This window comes from Sardina pilchardus, chromosome 24, assembly GCF_963854185.1.
Source record: "Sardina pilchardus chromosome 24, fSarPil1.1, whole genome shotgun sequence".
Taxonomy (NCBI): domain Eukaryota; kingdom Metazoa; phylum Chordata; class Actinopteri; order Clupeiformes; family Clupeidae; genus Sardina; species Sardina pilchardus.
In genome coordinates, this window is record NC_085017.1 from 23,158,838 (window position 1) to 23,178,932 (window position 20,095).

The window sequence follows — 20,095 nt, forward strand, 5'->3', positions numbered from 1 at the left end:
GGGTTACGGCAGGGTGAGTGGATCTGGCTATATCTGTCTATATCACACTCCTCACAATATGTCAGGGTGAATGGGTCTGTCTGAGGCCGAATGGATCTGTCTGAGGCTCCTGAAGGGGCAATCCATTTGTCGGTCCTTCCTCTGTCTCTGCCCAATGCAAGGGACCTGCCCCAATCTCTCCTCGCATCTAGTCCAGTCTCTTTCAATCTCCTAACGGTGTAGATTGATGGACTTGTCTCTCTCTGCCTCTCTCTCTCTTTCTCTCTCTCTCTCTCTCTCTCATCAGGGTAAGAACCAGCAAATACAGCATTTCTCTCCACATACAGTATGCTCCGTTCTCTCTGCCTACACTCCCTCTACAGTATAAATCTCCCTCTTCACATCAGCATAAGGGACCAGCAGGCACAGTAGCCTACAGTACATCTCTCCTCCAACCCATCCCTCCTCTCCTCTCCTCTCTTCTCCTCTCTGCTCTGTGCCTGCACAGGAGGAGATAAGGGATCAGGGACCAGCACACGGCGCCTCCCTCCCTCCCTCCTCACATGATCCCTGTTCTTCCTGTCATCTCTGACTGCACTTTCTATTTCTCTATCTCAATCTCTCTATCTCTCTTTCCCTCTCAATCTCTGTCTTTTTCAATCTTTCTCAGTCTCTTTTTCTCTCCCTTCTATCTGTTTCGCTCTCCTGGCGTCACAGTAAGGGAGCAGGTCACACAGTACATGTCTCCTCTCCTCACATGCTCCCTGTTCTCTCATCTCTGCCCGCACTCTCTCTCTCTCTCTCTCTCTCTCTCTCTCTCTCTCTCTCTCTCTCTCTCTCTCTCTCTCTCTCTCTCTCTCTCTCTCTCTCTCTCTCTCTCTCTCTCTCTCTCTCTCTCTATCTCTCCCTCTCCTGGCGTCCCAATAAGGGAGCAGGAGGTCCTACAGTGTATGTGTCCTCTCTTCACTCTCGCTGCTCTCTCTGCTCTCGGTGAGAGGGAACCCCGGAGTTATGGCGGGCCGTTACCGTGGTGATGCAGCAGTCAGCGAAAAAATACCCCTAGCGCAGACGCACTCGCTGTGCCGCATGACGCAGCCTGCATGCCGCTAAGCAGACTCTCTCTCTCTCTCTCTCTCTCTCTCTCTCTCCCTCTCTCTCTCTCTCTCCTTCTACCTCATACACAAACACACCAACACACACTCACGTGCAAACAAACACACATACACATAGGAACGAGGATGTACACAGTGCAAGTAGCACACTTACACACACACTTACACACACACTTACAAACACACACACACACACACACACACACACACACACACACACACACGCACACGCACACGCACACGCACACGCACACGCACATGCAAATGCACACGCACACACACTTAGTTATGCACAGACAGACTTCAGCAAAGAATGAGTTTTCTCAGACAGAGCATATGTCTTGCATCCATAGAGCACATCACCCACACATTCACCACTAAGATGCCCAGCCCCTTTAGTCACAACATAGTACAAAAGACTCTATTTTCCCTTTCATATGGCTAAACATAGCTACAAGGAACAGAGCCTGACAGACAGAGAGAGAGAGAGAGAGAGAGAGAGAGAAAGAAAGAGAGAACGCAGGAGTGGATGCAAATTAGACTAAGCCCACAAAAATTCTCCTTAGTGGAAAAAAAAACTTTGCAGTGCTCAATATACTCAAAGGACTGGCTAAGACTGAGTCACCAGGACCAGCATGGTGGAAGAATTGGAGAAAGAAAGAAAGAGAGAGAGAGAAAGAGAGTGCAAAGAGAGAGAGAGTGCACAGAGAGCACAGGCGGAAGAGAGAATAGAGAGATGGTTTGAATGGGAGAGTGACATGGATGAGGAAACAGAAGGTGAAATAGAAGGCAGAAGGATGAGAGAGTGAGAGAGAGAGAGAAAGAGAGGAAGAGAGAAAAACAGAGAGAGAGAGAGAGAGAGAGAGAGAGAGAGGTACCTTTTAGAGAGGTGATCTCATGCTGTATAGACCTGGCTGAGTCCATGCTGCTCTCTCCCTCTGCTGTAGTTGCTGCTGCTGCTGCTGCTGCTGGTTCAGTAGCTAACGCGGCACTGCTGTGCTGAAGTGGAGTGCTTTGGTCTCCACAGATCACTGACTGCCCGGGACACACACACACTCACACACACACACACACAACGCAAGCTCTGCCCCCTGATCTCCAGTAGCATACAGAAGGAATTTCGCTTTTATGTGCGCTTTCCCTCTTTCTCTCGCACACACTGACTCACTCACTCCCTCACGCACGCTCCCTCTCTCCCTCTCTCCCTCTCTGCAGTGCTGTTTGCTGACTGAGTGGCTTCTGAGTGTTGTGATCCTCTTCTCCCTCTCTCTTTCTTTCTCTACTCCCTCACTTACCCTCTCCTTCTCTCCCTCTCTTTCTTGCATTCTCCCTTTATTGGTTCTTTCTCTCTCTTACCCCAGCAGCAAGGATCAGTGAGACCCCCCCCCCTCCCCCACCTTCTCCTCCTCCTGGTGCTAAACATCCCATCCTGAGCTTCCAATGATGGAGCTCTCAGCCAATCACAGCCTAGTTCTAGCCATCGACATTCCTACTGATGGGATGTTTGGCACCACGATGGAGCTTCCAGCCAATCACAGCCCAGCCCCATCCATCAACATTCTCACCCTGATGAAATGTTTGGCAACAAGGAACAAGTGCAGCAGAGATTTATAAGACTTCAGCCTCCTCCCCTGAAATCCCACCACCGGCTCCAGTGTGGTTTGGCTGCTATCTGCTGCAGTATTTAGCAATACTCAATAGCCCCAGTGGCTGTAGAGGATAAGCAATCCCAAAATGCAACTTAAGCTAGACTTAGGCTAGGCTAGGCTTAGGCTAGGCTAGGCTTAGGCTAGGCTAGGCTAGGCTAGGTCCACTCCAGATATGGGACAGGTTTGTTCAGTGTGGGCAGCCAGTTGGGATGTCGGGCCAAAAACTGCTGGATCATCTGGAGCCCCAGGCCCACAGTAGCCAGACAGACAGAGAACCACCCTGATGGCGATTACTGGCTGCTAGAGACACTCACTTGCAGACTTAACTGACCCTCAAAGTCCATATGCATGTAGAAAAAAAATGTGTCTGTTCTCCATCATACTCAAGAGAACAAAATGCACCTGAAGACTTTTTTACAGGTGATTTTATTTATCTTGTGTGCTTTCTCATAATGCCATACTGTAGGTCGAAGATTTATGCTCCAGTAGATTTCACTTCACAAGAAACATTTAGCAATAATACCATGACAGATTTCACCCATCAGTGTGGTTTGGCAAGCACAAAGAAACTCAATTACACAACACTAAGGGAATTTGAAACAGCCTTATATTATGAAAATTGGATTAAATGTTTGTATACAGGACATTCCCTAACAACTGAAAAGTTGTAATTGTTGCTATTAGGCACAGTCCTGCATAATATTAAAAAGCTCTTGATATTTGACATCAACAACCAATGAGATGTAACCCCTCCCCTCTGAGGTCCTGAAGCCATGCTGGTATAGGCATACATCTCCTTGCTGATTGGCTGGTAGAGTGTCTGGTTCAGTCTGAGAAAGTTTGTCTGTTTCCCATTTACACAGCTACAGAGTTTTTCTGAGTGCACGCACGCACGCACGCACGCACGCACGCACGCACGCACGCACGCACGCACGCACGCACGCACGCACGCACGCACGCACGCACACACACACACACACACACACACACGCACACACGCACACATACAGCTAAAGGATGGTGAGGAGATTTTGAGCTGCATCTGATTAAGAGTGTGCTTGCTGGATTAGATTTGAGGACTACACTTCATGTATTAGTTCAGTAGGACTGTAAGGTTCAGACCTATTGGTCATCTGGCAGAGAACAACAGGGTGGCCTGGGAAGGCAGCCAACGCCAAGGTCATGTGGCCTTGATGTCAGCACCCAGTCTGGAGACTGTGTGTGTGTGTGTGTGTGTGTGTGTGTGTGTGTGTGTGTGTGTGTGTGTGTGTGTGTGTGTGTGTGTGTGTGTGTGTGGTGAAGGCTAGTCCTTCAATCCAGAACGTCCTTGCAATCAGCAGTGTCTCACTGGGAGAGATAGCACCAAGTCTGAAAACATGAACACTTTGCTCTCTGATACGAGTAAGGTGTACTCTGAATCAACAAGAACACCAAGCACCCACAGACAGACAGACAGACAGATAGACCGAGACAGGCATATGATACCCTCATGGGTGTGTGTGTGTGTGTAAGTTGGTGTGTGTGGTGTATGGAGTGTGTGGAGTGTATGAATGCAAAGATCTAAAATGAGAGGTAAATTTCACACAGTGTACTGGTCATCAATTAAATCAGAAGTACTGTAAGACAATATTTCATACTAGGGCCTTTAAGTTTGCACTGCCATTAAGTTAGCAGTACATATCAGCCCATGCACGTAATGCTCATAATAACTCATTTGGACCAAGTTAATACTGGTCCCTGAGCAGTTTGTGTGAGTGTGTATTGAAAGAAAAAGTAAGCGTGTGTGTACGAAAGAGAGAGATGGAGAGTGTGTTTGTGCATGTGCGTGCGTAGGTGAATGGTCCCTTGTTTCCTAATTTACGGCTTCGGATGTGAATGAACATAATCAAACACAGAACCTTCAGTAACCTAGTACAGGCAGTCTGAGGGACTGAGAGAGTGAGCGAGTAAGTGAGAAAGAGAGTGAGCGAGAGAAATAGAGAGTGAGAGTGAGAGAGTGAATGAGGAGCCAGTATGACACAGCACTTTTGGAGAGCGTCTGGGCCAGCATCGCTACTGTTGTTGCTGGGTGAATAATGCATAAGACCACACGGCCCCAAGTCTACCTTCACTCAAACTCTGGAGAGAAAGCGACATACTAAAATACTACAGCTGCTATCACAACACAATAATCGAAAAACAAGCAAGCACTGAGCGCAGTCGATATCAAATTATACGCAGGTCAAGCAAATAACATGGGCGAATAAATAACGTACATTCCAAGATCTAATAAGTGAGCTAAAAGTGTTCACTGGCATTTGAAAAACATGACGGGGGCAAGTGTTTATTATGCGAAATCAGATTTCATGCTTTAAAGTTATTGCTTGCTACAGCCATGTCGCCACACTGTGCTCTTTGATATCAACCAGCTGGAACGTGTTAGCCGTACTTCCATGGCATGGATGGATTTTCACAAATCCATTCTACACTGATCTGATCTGTAATGTTGCTTTGAGAACAAATGGCACCAAAAACACACCAAGCAAAAATCTGGCTGGTTAAATCAAGTCTCTGTTGTGGCTGGCAACACACGTGGACTGTTTGAAATGTCACAACCGTTCCGTTTGTCTCTGTGTAGAAGAGACCCATGACATGAAGTACAAACCTTTGTGAATATTGTGAAGCACGTGACTTGTTAGCAATTCTGCGTCTGTATCATGTATGTCCCCAGACCTGTGTGCTATCACTTGTTAATAATGATCTATTTCTGTCTTGTAGATTCCTTGTAAACTATGTATGTGTGTGATAGTGTAATGCACATTGCTTGTTAGTTCTGTAATTGTGCAGTTGTGTCTTGTAGGCCCATGATCCAGGAACCTGATTTGTCTTGTTGTCCTGTGGCTACAGTTCACCCCTCTATGGTCTCTTTTCCCCGTGTTATTGGTTTAGTGTATACTACTGAAGAAATATGGCATGAGAGAGAAGGATAGGGAGAAAGAGATAGATAAAGAGAAGGATAGAGAGAGAGAGAGAGAGAGAGAGAGGGGTTGGTAAAGGATATCTCCAAGACTGTGCTTCAGTGGAAGGCCGAGTGGCCACAGGTAATCTTATTCATGTCTACAATCAGAAAAGAAGAAATACAGTAGTTCAACCGGACTTACTGTAACTGTTGTATAATTGTAAGTATGCCTTATGCCGTCTTGTAGACTTGTGTCTTGTAGACGGGCTCCCTTGTGATAGCATGTTGTCAGGCCTTCGCCTCTCCTGCCAGATAGGACTCCCGCTCTCCTCACAGGCCCCTGTTGAATTCAGCATCCTGTCTCTGCTAGCAAGGCTGCTCTTTCACATGCAGACTGCTCATAGTGTCTGGCCTCCGACAACCACTGACTCAGACCAGACAGACGCTAATCGAATTCAAATTCACTCCAATTCAGCTCAATTACAGCCTGTTTTGTTTTTATTTATTTATTTGGTGTCATTTGCATTGTCTCGAACCACTTAGCCAAGCCCAAGGCCTTCCTCCCACAAGAACGAGCAATGAGCCAGCGTTAACAAAGTCTCGTTTAATAAGAAAGAGTCTTGCGTAGAGCCAGGGCCACCCCATTACAAATTCAATGGCAGAACCCACCTCAGAAGAGTGGACCCATCTGCTTTGAGGTCAGGCCAGGAGAGAGAGACCGACCACAGTCACGTAGACTTGGGTCTATGGGAGAGGAACAGAGACTCCACACACATGGGTTTGGGAAGCCGTGTATTGTGCATGAAAGAGAATAAGACTTCAGAGGAATATGAGGGAATAGATTTCAGAGGAAGACTGCGCTGACTCATTAAATGTGATTTTGAGAGAGTATTTTATAAATTTTACATTACAGTGCATTTCTCTCAGCCTCCTCTGTGTATTATATATATATATGCATATATATATCTATCTATCTATCTATATATATATATTTATACAGTATACATATATATATATATAGCTACTGGATGTGCACGTGTATGGATTCATTAGAAATATTGTAGTTGTGTGAAATGTCACACACCATTGCTAATATTCCTCTTAAAAGCTGTATGGGCCCCACCCTCAGTAGAGGTTGAATTTAATGGAGGATTGGCTTGGGCGGGCACCATTATAGATGGGTCCTCCATCTTAGGGGAGGGGTGGACGGAGATAGGTGGGTATGGGGCGGTGGCGACACAAAGAGGGACCCGGTCCAGCCAATCACAGAAGGGATTCCGATCTGGTGAGGTCAGAGAGGCACGTAAAACGCTCGTAAACGTTTTATGGCGATACACCACACCACACCACACCGCCATCCCAACCACCCCCTTTCTACCACCCCCCCCCCATTATTACACAGAGGCGTCCGAGAAAAGAGAAGGGTGGGGATCTGCACAGGACCAGGGTGGCGATGAACACAGCAAGCCTCTTGTCCTCACAGATATTGTTCAGTGTGTGCATCAGTGCGTGTGAATCCTAGATCTCTCCTGGGAGATGGAGCAGATACCAGAACAGGATGTGAGAGGACGCCACTGTGAACAATGATTGTTTTTTAATCTACATTGTTCACATCAACATTCACAACACACTTAGCACTAATAAGAATGGAGAGGAACTGTTTGAAACTGTATTGAGTCAAACCTACTGTATAAAACCTCTATTACTGTAAATCATCGAAGGATAAAGGATGAAGGGATTTGAATGGAAGCAGAATATTCAGAAACAGTATGATACTGTATGTGCAGTTACTGATTGGCTTACAATCTGAATGATCGGAGGAAGTATTTTGATTGGCGCCCAAATACGGCCAACTGCAGACGTTCATCTTGTACGCCAAAGTCTGCTGAGGTGCTATGTGGGTTGATACACAAAAGCTATGGCCTGATATCAGCTAGAAATCAGAGGTTTTTACACAAATGGAAACACACTCCTGTGACTCACACTACTAAACTGAACTATTTAACTTCAAGGATGGACTCCAATGCAGCAAACAAACGGCAACAAACATCAGACTATCGGAGACCACTGCAGAGACTATAAAGTGGCCCCATAATAATACGCTTCATATGAGATGCCATCTTAAAATAGCATGAATGACTAAGAGCATAATCTGACACTCCTATGGACAAAGTGATTCAACAAGAGCCGTAATACACTGAAACTCATAGCGTGCGCTAGTCAGATGCTAGTAGCCTGATGTGGGATGGGAGGGTTCAGATGAGGTTAAGGTCAGCTGGTTAATGTTACTGTTTTGTGTCATCTGCCTTATCTCAGTTTTGGAGTGTCTGAATACACGAATGCTGAAGATGAATATCTCCACTGCGGAGACCGACACATTCCACCAGGGGAGGGGGGAGGACAACCTGACATTCTGCAGAGCTGGTCAAGTATCTATCAGCTTACATGCAGACCACCAGACTGTGATACACTCCTTAGAGAGAGACACGCACGCACGCACGCACGCACGCACGCACGCACGCACGCACGCACGCACGCACGCACGCACGCACGCACGCACACACGCACACACGCACACACACACACACACACACACACACACACACACACACACACACACACGAACCCACGTACATGCACACAAATATCTCCGTATCAGCAACACAAATGTTAGCTGCAATCCACAATTTTCTACACATACATACATACAATAAATACCTACATCTATATCTATACTTATAATAAATGTTTCAAAATGTCGTATAAATTCATGACTGGGTGTGTCACACTTCCTGGTAGACCCAGTGCACTCATGTTACTGTTTGTCTGCAAAACCACGCCAGGGCATGTGGGGAACTCCGAGAGGTGGTTTGTGTGTGTGGATGGCGACGATTCCTAGCATGCCATTACAGTGATATCAAAGTCCTCATGCACTTGCTTCACTCATTACCACGTCTTCAAAGAGACATGGGGACGTCTCCCCGGTACTACACTCCCTCTACCCCGACGCTGAGATCTATCGAGAATAAACCTGTCTCAAATATATCACTAGAAATGTGTCAGGCGTCTCCCTCTGCGGATTTCAAAGGAAATTGTCATGATGCAACAGGTACTGAAAATGGCAACACAATCACTTGTCGCAGACCGTGTCGCTGCCTGTTATTAGACTGCTTTAAAAACTAGGTCTTGTGTAGAGAGAACAAAAAGAAAAACATTAAAGGTAAATCTAAATGCATGCCATACTACTGATACTTTGCAATAAATAAAGACTATAAAATATGCATACAGTAGGTCTAACACATACTGTAGTGTACACTATAATTGTTCTTCGTCAGAGACCCTGTGGCATAGGACTACATAAGGCTTCATAAGTGTTATAGGGCTACATACTGTAAGGCTTCATAAAGGTCATAGGGCTACATAAGGCTTCTGATAGGCCAATGGGTTAGATAAGGCTTCTGATAGGCCAATGGGTAAGATAAGGCCTCATATAGGCCAATGGGCTAGATAAGGTTTCATGTAGGCCAGTGGGCTCGATAGGGCTTCATATAGGCCAATAGGCTAGAGAGGGCTTCTGAGAAAGAGCATAAGAATGAGAAGGAGAGAGAGAGAGAGAGAGAGATATGAGAAAAAGGAATAAAAGATGAAGAAGGAGTTAAAGAGCTCCCCTGGACAACAAAAGCACAGGCCAGACCAACCTGTAATGGCATTCCTGGCATTTGGCGGGCGAGGTGTGCCCGTGTCAGGGTGCCATTGTTCCACATGCCCGGGCATCAACAGGGGGCACCACTGCCGTGGGAAACCCTTTGAGCTTCACAGGGAATGTGTCCCCATAAGCAGCTTAGGCCACGACTAGCAAGCAGCCACACTTAATATCATATTTTCACGTTAATATACAGCACACTATTACTATTGATTTACAGTACACCTTTATTCAGATGTTTCTGTCCAATGTAACTGATACACAGATTGTATTGCTCAGTAACCTATATGCTTGCAAGCATCTAAGGCCCATTTTAAACAGACTTTACATTACATAACAGAAAACAAAACAGGCTAGACTATAACTACACTGTACAGTGAAAGATAGATGCAACAGAGGGAAGTTGAGATGCAACTACAAGAAACGTTGTACTTACATACAACAAAGGCTTATGTGTATAAAAAGGATTAGATCTGGGGTTATGTGAGTGCAGTGGATCTACGTGAGGTTGCATTTTTACACTTAGCATGTTACCCTGCAATCAACTGTATAGTCACCATGTAACAGAAGAGGAGAGCTGTGTGTCCAGCCTTGAGGAGAGAGGCTACAGTGATTTGACCTCTGACCTCTACTCTGTCTCAAAGCGTCTCGCGCCAGCTGATGACATGGCAAGATTCACGGCGCAAAATAGCAGACTCAAGTTTTCAGAATGTCACTTATGTTTGAAGCATTCTGACAGCATGTCAAAAATACCCACTTGTCTTGACACACAGACACAAACACAGACAAACACACACCACACACACAGTCACTCCCTCACCCTCTCTCTCTCTCACACACACACACACACAATCATACACTCACTCACACACACAGGCTCAAGTGCATACAGTGCATCACACCCATGCCATTCTATTCCCACATCAATTCCACACATTCGATATGCAGTGCTGCCCTGCCTTTGATGTGTGAGATGAATTAGGGATGGGAGGACAGATTTAAAGAGTGGAAGAGGAAGAGAAGGAGGAAGAAAAACAGAGAGCGACAAAGAGGATATTAGAATAAATGGGGGAAAGGGGGGAGGGAGAGGGAGAGAAAGAAAGAGAAATAGAGACCAATGAGAGATGTGTAAATGTAATTGCAAGTGAGTAATAGTGCTGGAGGGTGGACAGGTAGGGATGACAAAAGTGAGCATAACTAAAAGAGGAAGATAGAGAGGGAGAGGGAGAGGGAGGGAGAGTGAGAGAGAGAGAGAGAGAGAGAGAGAGAGATGACCATACACCCAGACATGAAGAATGAGTCCGCTGTCACAAAAGTGTGACATGACAGACCAATGAGAAAGCTGTGTAATGCTTCACCATCAGCGTTTGTGTGTGTGTGTGTGTGTGTGTGTGTGTGTGTGTGTGACTGTACAGTATGTGTGTCCATGCCTGATGTATATTTGTTATTTGTGTGTATGTGTGTGTGTGTTTGTGTGTATGTGTGTGTGTGAAAGAGAGTGAGAGAGAGAAAGAGAGTCCATATGAATACCTGAGCTGGATGAAGCATATGTGTGTGAGTGTGTGTGTGTGTGTATCCATAGCTGATGTGTTTGTGTGTGTGTGTGTGTGTATGTGTGTGTGTTTGTGTGTGTGCGTGTGTGTGTGTGTGTGTATGTGTGTGTGCATGTGAGTGCGCAAGTCCATATGAATACCTGAGCTGGATGAAGCATATGTGTGAAGCAACAGCATTTGTGCAGCACCCTGAGAAGCCTTCAATATTATACCTATTTATAGAAAAGTGTCAAATATGTCAAATGGTATATGTCAAATAATGACTCTGTAAAATGTCCTCAAAATACACACAGACAGGATGATTGGTTGGATAACATGTTCCAGATTCTTAAAATCAATCAACATCAGTGTCACACACACACACACACATACATACAATACACATACCAACACACACAAACGCGCACACGCAGACACACATGCACGCACACACACACACACACACACACACACACACACCTACACACAGACATGACACATGCGGGCACCACCCACTGTAAAATAGCGCAGATGGCATGCCCGGCTATAGAGAAGTGCCATGCTCTAACAATGGCATCCGCACATTCACTGCATGGCTGCAGACAATGGAGTGTCAGTGTGAACCCAGGGGCTCATGTCTGCCCCAACACAATGCACCTCTCTTCTCACATGTGCGTGGCCCAGGGGGAGAGAGCAGGCCTACGCACAGCACGGTCATTATGATGTGGACATGGCCGTCACGCGTTGTGCGGTCAATGTCTCTCTCCTTCTCCCACTCCTTCTCGGTTGTCTTCCCTTCTGCTAGCCTTTCTCTCTCTCTCTCTCTTCTCTCTCTCTTCCTGTCTCCCTCTCTTCCTCCCTCTTTATTTGCTTTCTCTTGACTGCTTTGTCCTTCTTTCCTTCGTTTGGTTTCCAAGTCATCCCTTCGTTCTTGTCTTTCTCTCTTCCCTCTCTTTCTTTATTAATCTCTCTCCATCTGTTTCTCTCTCTCTACTCTCTACTTAATTGTGCTCTCTCTCTCAATCCTTTTCTCCTTCTCTCTTTCCTTCTGTTTTCACAAAAGTGGCTTCTCTCTTTCCTTTCTTTCTTTCCTCCTTCTCTCTCTCTCCCTACTTTCCTCTCTTCTTCACTCTTTCTCTCCCTCTCTTTCTGTCTGTCACTTTCAAAACAAGAGGGCCTTGTTCTAAAAGAGTGTGAAAAAAAAAACCCAGACTCCATCATATATTCCATCATATTCCCAGATTCCATTGCCCGGTGCTTTTCCCAGTGAGGGAGCGTCCGCTCGGCCAGCTGGCCTCATCTGTGCGGAGCTGGAGAGAGCGAGAGGGGCACACGCTCAGGAAAAATACCCCACAAAAGAGTCCTGTCGCGTCACACACTGCACCACCCCACACACCCGTTAACGTTCATGTTTCCACTTCACAGTCGGTTGCTCCACGACTGCCATGTCTGAGGATTTGTTTTTTCCTTACGGTTTTTGCGGTTTATAATAAATCTTAGGTTTATCACCGCATTTTAGTCAAACTCACAACTGTACAAGTGTACTCGTCCAAAACTCTGGAAAATTGACATCATACTTTGACACATTTCTGTCAAGGATTCTCTGACTGGATTCTTATTCCAGTTCTTAAACTACCATCACAATCTGAATACCATCTGAATAAAAGAGTGCCTTGTATGCAGTTGTGTAAGCCCTAGGGTTGTGCCGATGGGCGATGTCCCCTTAATTGGCATATGACGATCTGTACACATCGTCATATGCCAATTAAGGGGACATCGCCCAACCCTAGTAAGCCCTGAAGGATGATCAACAGTGCTATTCCCTTCTCTGTGTTACAGTGGAACAGTTAGAAGTAGAAAAGTCCAGCTTCAGGCCCCGAACACACCAAAAGCTGATTTCTGCTTGCAATCTGCGGAGAGCCTCCAGCTGATTTTTAGGTCGCGATCACATCGAAGGTGGATTTTTAAAAGGTCCGCCGCGCACATTCGAATGTTGTTATTAGTGACCAGGCGAATTTTTTCATTTCTCCGCCTTGAGTAGAACTTCTTTCTCAGTAAGTAAACGTCCAACCATGCTTTGGTTCTACCTGTGCACTTAACCAATTATATATATATATATTTTACCAATTATCTGCCTTACCTGTAGGCTGGGTGAACCCTGCCTGACCTGCCACATCTATTTTCCCTGCTTCCTGTCCACAACCGCCCTGCTTCCTGTCCACAAACTAGCTCATCTAAAAGTCACACCGGATCGTTGGTCTGATTGGTTGAAGGACTATCCAAGCGTATGGAGTCATTTGAATGATGCCCATTGATCACGCCTCTTGTGCAGTAGAAATAAAGCACAGACTCCCCATACTAATGTTCAGCTTAGTATGGTGATAGCCAGACTTCTCTACCTGGCTTAAGAGTTATGCTAATTAGAATCAGCTGGTTGAAGTGAATGGTTGGAACAGATATGTGTTAGGACTTTTACTTTCTAAAGCTGGACTTTTCCACCTCTGGCAACAGTCACAGCAGCATACAGTAATACCGTTCATATTTGGGTTGATTGTGCAGTGACATGGAATGCACTGTTTTCAGCATTCTTCAGTGAGGACCTATTATTGGATGTCAACTTCATAGGAGCAAATGTAATTATATCCGTAATAACATAAATAGTGACCAGAACATACTTGAATGTTGACCGGCAGCTGTGGTATTGTGAAAATGTGCCCTTTCACATCATCTGGTCTAAAAATACAGGCCAAAATAAGCCAGTAGTGTTTCTGTTGCCTGATGCTCTGTCTATGTTCTGCTGCTGCTGCTGCAGCTGTGTAAGAGTGAGCACAGCATTTGAGTGGGTGCACTGATATGGGTGGATGGCACTGCATATATGATACACAAGTAACACTCTGCCTTAAGATTCCCCTAAATAACATTAACTAAGTGTTTTACTGGGTTGTTTTTCTGTACTATTACGATTATTAAACATCTATATTACTGGTGCTCAGTTCAAGACAGGGTCGAGCTAACTTGGTCATACTGATAATGAGTAGTGTTAAGACATAACTGATTATCGCTCAGTAAATAACCCATGACCTCCACCAGCACTCCCCATTACTATTTAGTACCACTTAAGACAAACAGTTTTCTTACACACAACAACTACTTGAACCTCAAAGTAAAGTATGACTGGTGTGAACAGACATTAGCCAATGTGTGACCTTGCTTGAGCGATGTGTGTGTGTGTGTGTACATGGACGCATGCCCTCACTGCAGTATTCTACATTTCTGCTTTAACACACACACACACACACACTATACACTCGTGTCTGTGTACTTATGCAAAGCTGTACTGTACGCAGGGCGGGTGTCCTAAACAGACCATATTTAGATTGGCAGTGGAGGTCAGGTTGCATGAAAGTGATCCGGAGGTTGAGCTGGAAGACACCCACTAGGGGCTTCTGGTTCCCAGCCAGACACCCCCACTGTACCGCAAACTCAATCACACGTACCACCACACATAGCTCGTCTCCTGACTTCTACTGCTAGTCTACAGTCAGGGTCCTGAAGCTTCACTAAGACACTTCACCTTTACTTTTTTAGCAAATGGTCACGCTCTGAATTCATTTACTTGTCTTGTACAACTACAGTACAGTACACAGCTCTCCTGAAGCTTCACTGAGATAGAAAAAGACTGTCTTTTCTGTCTGTATCTTTTGGGCAAGTAACCATAATAGGCAGGACAATGTATACGCTGCCAGCCATTCATGAACAACAAATGCCTTCAGGATGACACAAGACCCCCCTCTGCTGCCTGCAAGGGTTTACTTCTCAACAATGACCAAAGAGTAATACAGTAATTTCCCGCATATAAGCCACATTGTGTATAAGCCGCAGGACAGTGTTTTATGCAAGTTAAAAGAAACAAAACCATATTAATGCCATATTACTGTAACTGCCCCCTGTATTAACCTCATAGCTGAAGAAATTTTGCTAAATCAATGTATAAGCCGTGGCTAATAGTCGTGAAATTACGGTACATTATGTCTTTGCCAATCTAAGGAGAAAAGGTGAATTCTATTATCATTTATACTAGGCCTACAATGTGTGTCGCAACCTATACAACACTGTACCAGTACATTTCCACAGGTCTGTAATTAACTCGAGTGTTGATATCAAACGCACTCGACTTCATTTGATTAATCAAAAATGATCCTTGAACACAACCTGCTATAAAAAGCTAGCCAGAGTGATTAACGTCTCAATCTAGCCTGAATGCACAAGTACTGCAGCAATGGAACCCCACTGGGCACAGAAGTGATGAAGTGTCTCATTGATTTTAAGTGCATATGTAAGGGTTCCTCTTCAACGCCCCTGACTGTGAGTTCAAGAACATACTTTATACCGGATCTACAAACGGAACCGGCCCCCCCTGCCCCCGACTCGATATAAGATCTCCTCCTCAGGCCTGGGCTGTGTGTTTAAGTGGGTGTTTTAAAGACTGAGCAAACACAGACACCAGAGATCTGAACCATCAGTCACCTCATCTGATCCACTCCTGCACTTCTGACCTGTGCCGGGGGTCAAAGGTCATCCCCTGCAACGAGTGACAGATGGGACTAAGCGGCGTGACGGGCACACACTGGGGTCAAGACCGTAGAGCACAGGCCCGGAACACAGTCCTAGAACTTGGAAAAGTAGAATGTGCTCATTCCACATTACGAGGGCTGAGAACCAAAGGGGCGTAAGTGACATTTTGGTCAAAATTGAGTTATATATATCACCTGAAGGGTCTTGATGAGCTCTCTTAGCTGACACCATTATATAAGTAAAATATTTATAAATATGTAGTTATTGAACAAAAACCAAAGGTCTTTAACTGTGAACATATAGAAGCAGTTAGATTTGTTTTGGCTCTCCTGTAAAGTTGGTGAAATGTCACTTACGTCCCTCGATTAGTCCCACTCTACAGATTAAAGAGACAACTCCTCTGAAAGAATGACTCTAGCAGTTTTAGTAACAAGCCAACATGCTAAAAGTATACTAAATACAAATAGCATTCCAGAAATGTAACTTACTAAGTAGTTACAGCAAACACACAAATGTATATGCATTTACAGTATGCCCTTACCGCTATGCTATCAGTGCTGATCCCTTATCCAAAGGGAAATGCCTAAGCACTACAATCACAATCAGTATGAATGCACCCCAGGGATCAAACTCATGACTCTGGTGTTGACAGCACACAGCTTAACAGAAAGATCTCCGTACTTATGTAACTTGCATAACTACAATCATCACAGCTGATTCTATTGTTATCGGAGGTGGGACCTCTTTATTTCAGACCATGCTTGTGGCTGACGATGGTTGTGGATGCTAGGGGTGTGAATGATATGAGCTTTTGAGACTTTTCACTTTTATTGGGACAAAATATAATCATCAACATAATCCATCTTCTATACCAGTGGTTCTCAAACTGTGGTACGGGTACCACTGGTGGTACGCAGACTCTCTGTTCTGGTACTCAGTCTCCAAGATGTTTTTTTTTCGTGAAGACAAAATAATCACTTCAAATTATATATATAATGAAAAATCATTACATCTAGAGGAAAAAAATAGTATGTACAGTACAATGTAAAATATATTTAAGTAGGCCTACGCTACCGTATTTTAATGCTGCTCATAATGGTGGTACTTGGATGTTTAATTGTTCTCTGAGGTGGTACTCATTGTGAAAAGTTTGAGAACCACTGTTCTATACTATCACGCTTCACTGGTCGCGATGTTAGCTACTCCATGGTTGTGTGGAGAGTAAACGTTTTAAATAGGATGCTTGTCACACTAGTATCCTCTGCTCTAGAATAGTCTCTGGGTTCTGACTGATCTTGCCACCGATGGAGGGCTATGTTTGTGTGCTTTATTTAAAGCTGAGAAGCACTGTCCAGCACTGGAAATAGCCATGGACCCTTTTAACCAACACGAGGGGAGAGAGGACTGATTAAGTTGTGGAGGGAAACTTTCCCCCACGGAGTTTAAGAGAACAGACATGCCGAGTTCCCATCTCGTTCCAGTCACGGTCACTTCAGACATGAGTCTGAAGACCAGGGACTCCAAACGTGAGTCGTGACACCCAAACACTTATCCCCAAGAGAGGCCAGTAGTAAACCCAAAAAAAGCTGCACGACACATCATTTTGTCGTCTGTGGTATGCATAGATGTAAGTGATTCAGACGATATGTATAAAAACGTGTCGGTAACCATCTGCACAGCCTTCATAGACGCTGGCGCCAGCCCAGCACATCCAAACACTCTTCATTCAGTCTTCGGAACAGCAGCTGTTTTCCAAAAGTTGAACAACATTTTGAGGGAGGTTAACACAATCTGTTGTAGTATCCTGTCAGAAACTTCATAAAATAGAGAAATGTGCATGTGTATCGGAATATCTGCCACCTACACCCACACACACACCCTCAGACCTTCATGATACTCAAATACATGAGACATAATGTATCATCCGGCATTGGTTACTCTTAAAAATTAAGCCCAACTAGAAACTTAGCACTCAGAGAGCGCAAACCTCCACCAAGCGAAAACATAACCACCTCCTGGTTCCAGACAGTGATACAGATCACTCCCAAATTCCGATAGAGATCACTCCCAAATAATCATTTCTTCTTTGGGTCATTTCAGACCTTCCCTGAAAATGTAATCGAAATCCGTCCATAACTTTTAGAATTAACTTGCTTGCAAACAAACAAACAAACAAACAAAAAGACAGACAGACAAACAAACAAAACCTGATGAAAACATGAGCTCCTTGGCGGAGGTAATAAGATTAACAGGAAAGAACAACTGGAAAATGAGACACAAAACACCACTGCGATAAGCCAAAGGTAGACATGCCCTTCATAGCGCGCACACACACACACACACACAGCACATGCCCGCTAACACACCTACAGAGTGTGCTGAAATTCCTCAGCCATTAGCCAGTAAAGCCCCGTCTCTCTGGGGGTAATCCACACAGCCTATCGGTGGGAGCCGGCTCTGCCCAGCACAGACAAAGGGAAGAGCCGGAGGTCACGCCGGTACAGCAGGGACACTGGCCAAGCGGGGCACGGAGCTATGCTCACACAAATGTGGACAGTGTGTGTGTGTGTGTGTGTGTGTGTGTGTGTGTGTGTGTGTGTGTGTGTGTGTGTGTGTCTAGTTTTAAGGGTGCAAAGGTGTGAGTATGTGCGTGTGTGTGTGTGTGTGTGTCTAGGTTTGAGAGTGCACAGGTGTTGGGAGTGTACAGTGCGTCTATGTGTGTGCACGTACTGGTGTGAATGTTTGTGAGTGAGTGTGTGTGTGTGTGTGTGTGTGTGTGTGTCTTAATAAAAGATTGTACGTGAGTGCATTTGTATGGCAGATCATGGAGTGACAGATGGAATTGGAGGTGTGTGTGTGTGTGTGTGTGTGTGTGTGTGTGTGTGTGTGTGTGTGTGTGTGTGTGTGTGTGTGTGTGTGTGTGTGTGTGTGTGTGTGTGCGTGTGTGTGTGCATGTGTGCGTGTCAGACTCGGATCAAAAGCAAAACGCTGTTGGCAGAGGTGCCCAAATCAGGTAGCAGTGCGGTACCAGGAACTGCACCAGGGCTGAAAGAGCCCCCTGTGTGTATCTGAACACCCTCCAAGCTGTCCTTCTGCCTGCTGATGTGATTCCCTTTCATTACAACCTCTTCACGCAATCAGAGCAGGACCAGAGAATTACACGATTAGGGGGGAATCCTACTCTGGTTTAAACAGAGAGGGTTTATGGGACCCAGATGATACTCAGGGTGTGGTCTGGTCCGAATAAAGGGGCTTCTGTTGCGCTAACAACTGGTCAGTTCATCAGAAGTTCTTGGAACACTTTATGATGCATGACAGAGCTGTTGATACTCTATATGAAAATTAAAAACATTAAATAAACAAAGCCTGATGTCGTGTACAAGTTTGATCTGAATCAGTGGGTGCTTCTTATCACACCTGCATGAGGGGTTTTATAATATGTGAACACTTAAGGCCTTTTTAATAATAATAATAATTATTATTATTATTATTATTATTATTATTAAACAGAAATCTAAGAAAATGTAAGTGCAGGATACACAAATATGGGTCTTCAACAGGTAGTGGCAAGGGATTTGAACCTACAGTATGTCTACTGATGCTTAGTTAGTAGACATAAAATACACCTTCTTTCTAGTGTGTACGTGTGTTTGTAGACATAAGTCTAGATACAGTATACTGTGCAAAGAGTTACAACTAGGAGAGCCACTAGAATCAGACATAATACAGAGAGACAGCTGGACATGTCTCAGTACCGGTCAGCAAAGCTTGTGTGAAATCAGTGAAATCACTACAGACTCATCACAGCTTCAGACAGCCAATGACCACGCTGGCCGTCAAGAGAGGGGACACAGAGAGGGTGGACACAACACACACACTGACGAGGCTGTGAGCTTGCACAGCACGCAGGCTGCACCAGTCCCAGTCACACACACACACAAATACACACAATGTGGAACTACTTACAGTGGCACGAAGGTTCTTTTGAATCACACAGAAACTCGCTCACACTCTCTCTCTGTCTCTCTCTGTCTCTCTCTCTCTCTCATACACACAGACAGCTAACCAAACATACACATGTGCACATATACACATGCACAATCAGCATGACCAGAACGAGCGAGGCGTTTAAAGCTGTGAAGGCGTTGAAGTATGTGTGTGTGTGTGTGCAAGTGTGTGTGTGCGCGTGTGTGTGTGAGTACCTTTATACTTCTCGCGGACGTTCTCGTACGCCTGCACAAACTCCTGCTCCTCGGCGTGTGCCGGCAGGCTGTAAGGATCATACACGGACATGGCCCTGAGGTCACCCTTCTTCCTCTCTCTTTCACTCTCACTCTCTTCTTATTCCTCCTCTTATTCTCTCTTTCACTCTCACTCTCTTCTTATTCCTCCTCTTATTCTCTCTCTCTCTCTCTCTATCCCTCTGTCCTGACTGTCACTCTCCACTTCCTGCTGCCGCTGTTGTTGACCACTGACTAGCCTCAGCTGGTCTGTCTGCTGTCTGATCAGTTCTCAGTTCCAGAGTAAAAGTGGAGTGTGTTTCTCCCTCTCACTCACTCCCACTCACCCCCCACCCCTCTCTCTCCCTCTGACTGACTGAGTGTGAG

General features: G+C 45.2%; 1 protein-coding gene across 1 annotated transcript in view; it reads right to left on the minus strand.

Moving 5' to 3' along the window:
* The window catches only part of pleca (plectin a), a 128,567-nt gene extending 108,697 nt beyond the window's left edge, over positions 1 to 19,870 (minus strand). The window contains exon 1 of the mRNA XM_062529854.1: positions 19,691 to 19,870. Within this exon, the coding sequence (XP_062385838.1) occupies positions 19,691 to 19,781 (91 nt within the window). The 5' untranslated portion in view covers positions 19,782 to 19,870. The remainder of the gene's footprint in view (positions 1 to 19,690) is intronic.
* Positions 19,871 to 20,095: the final 225 nt, after the last annotated feature.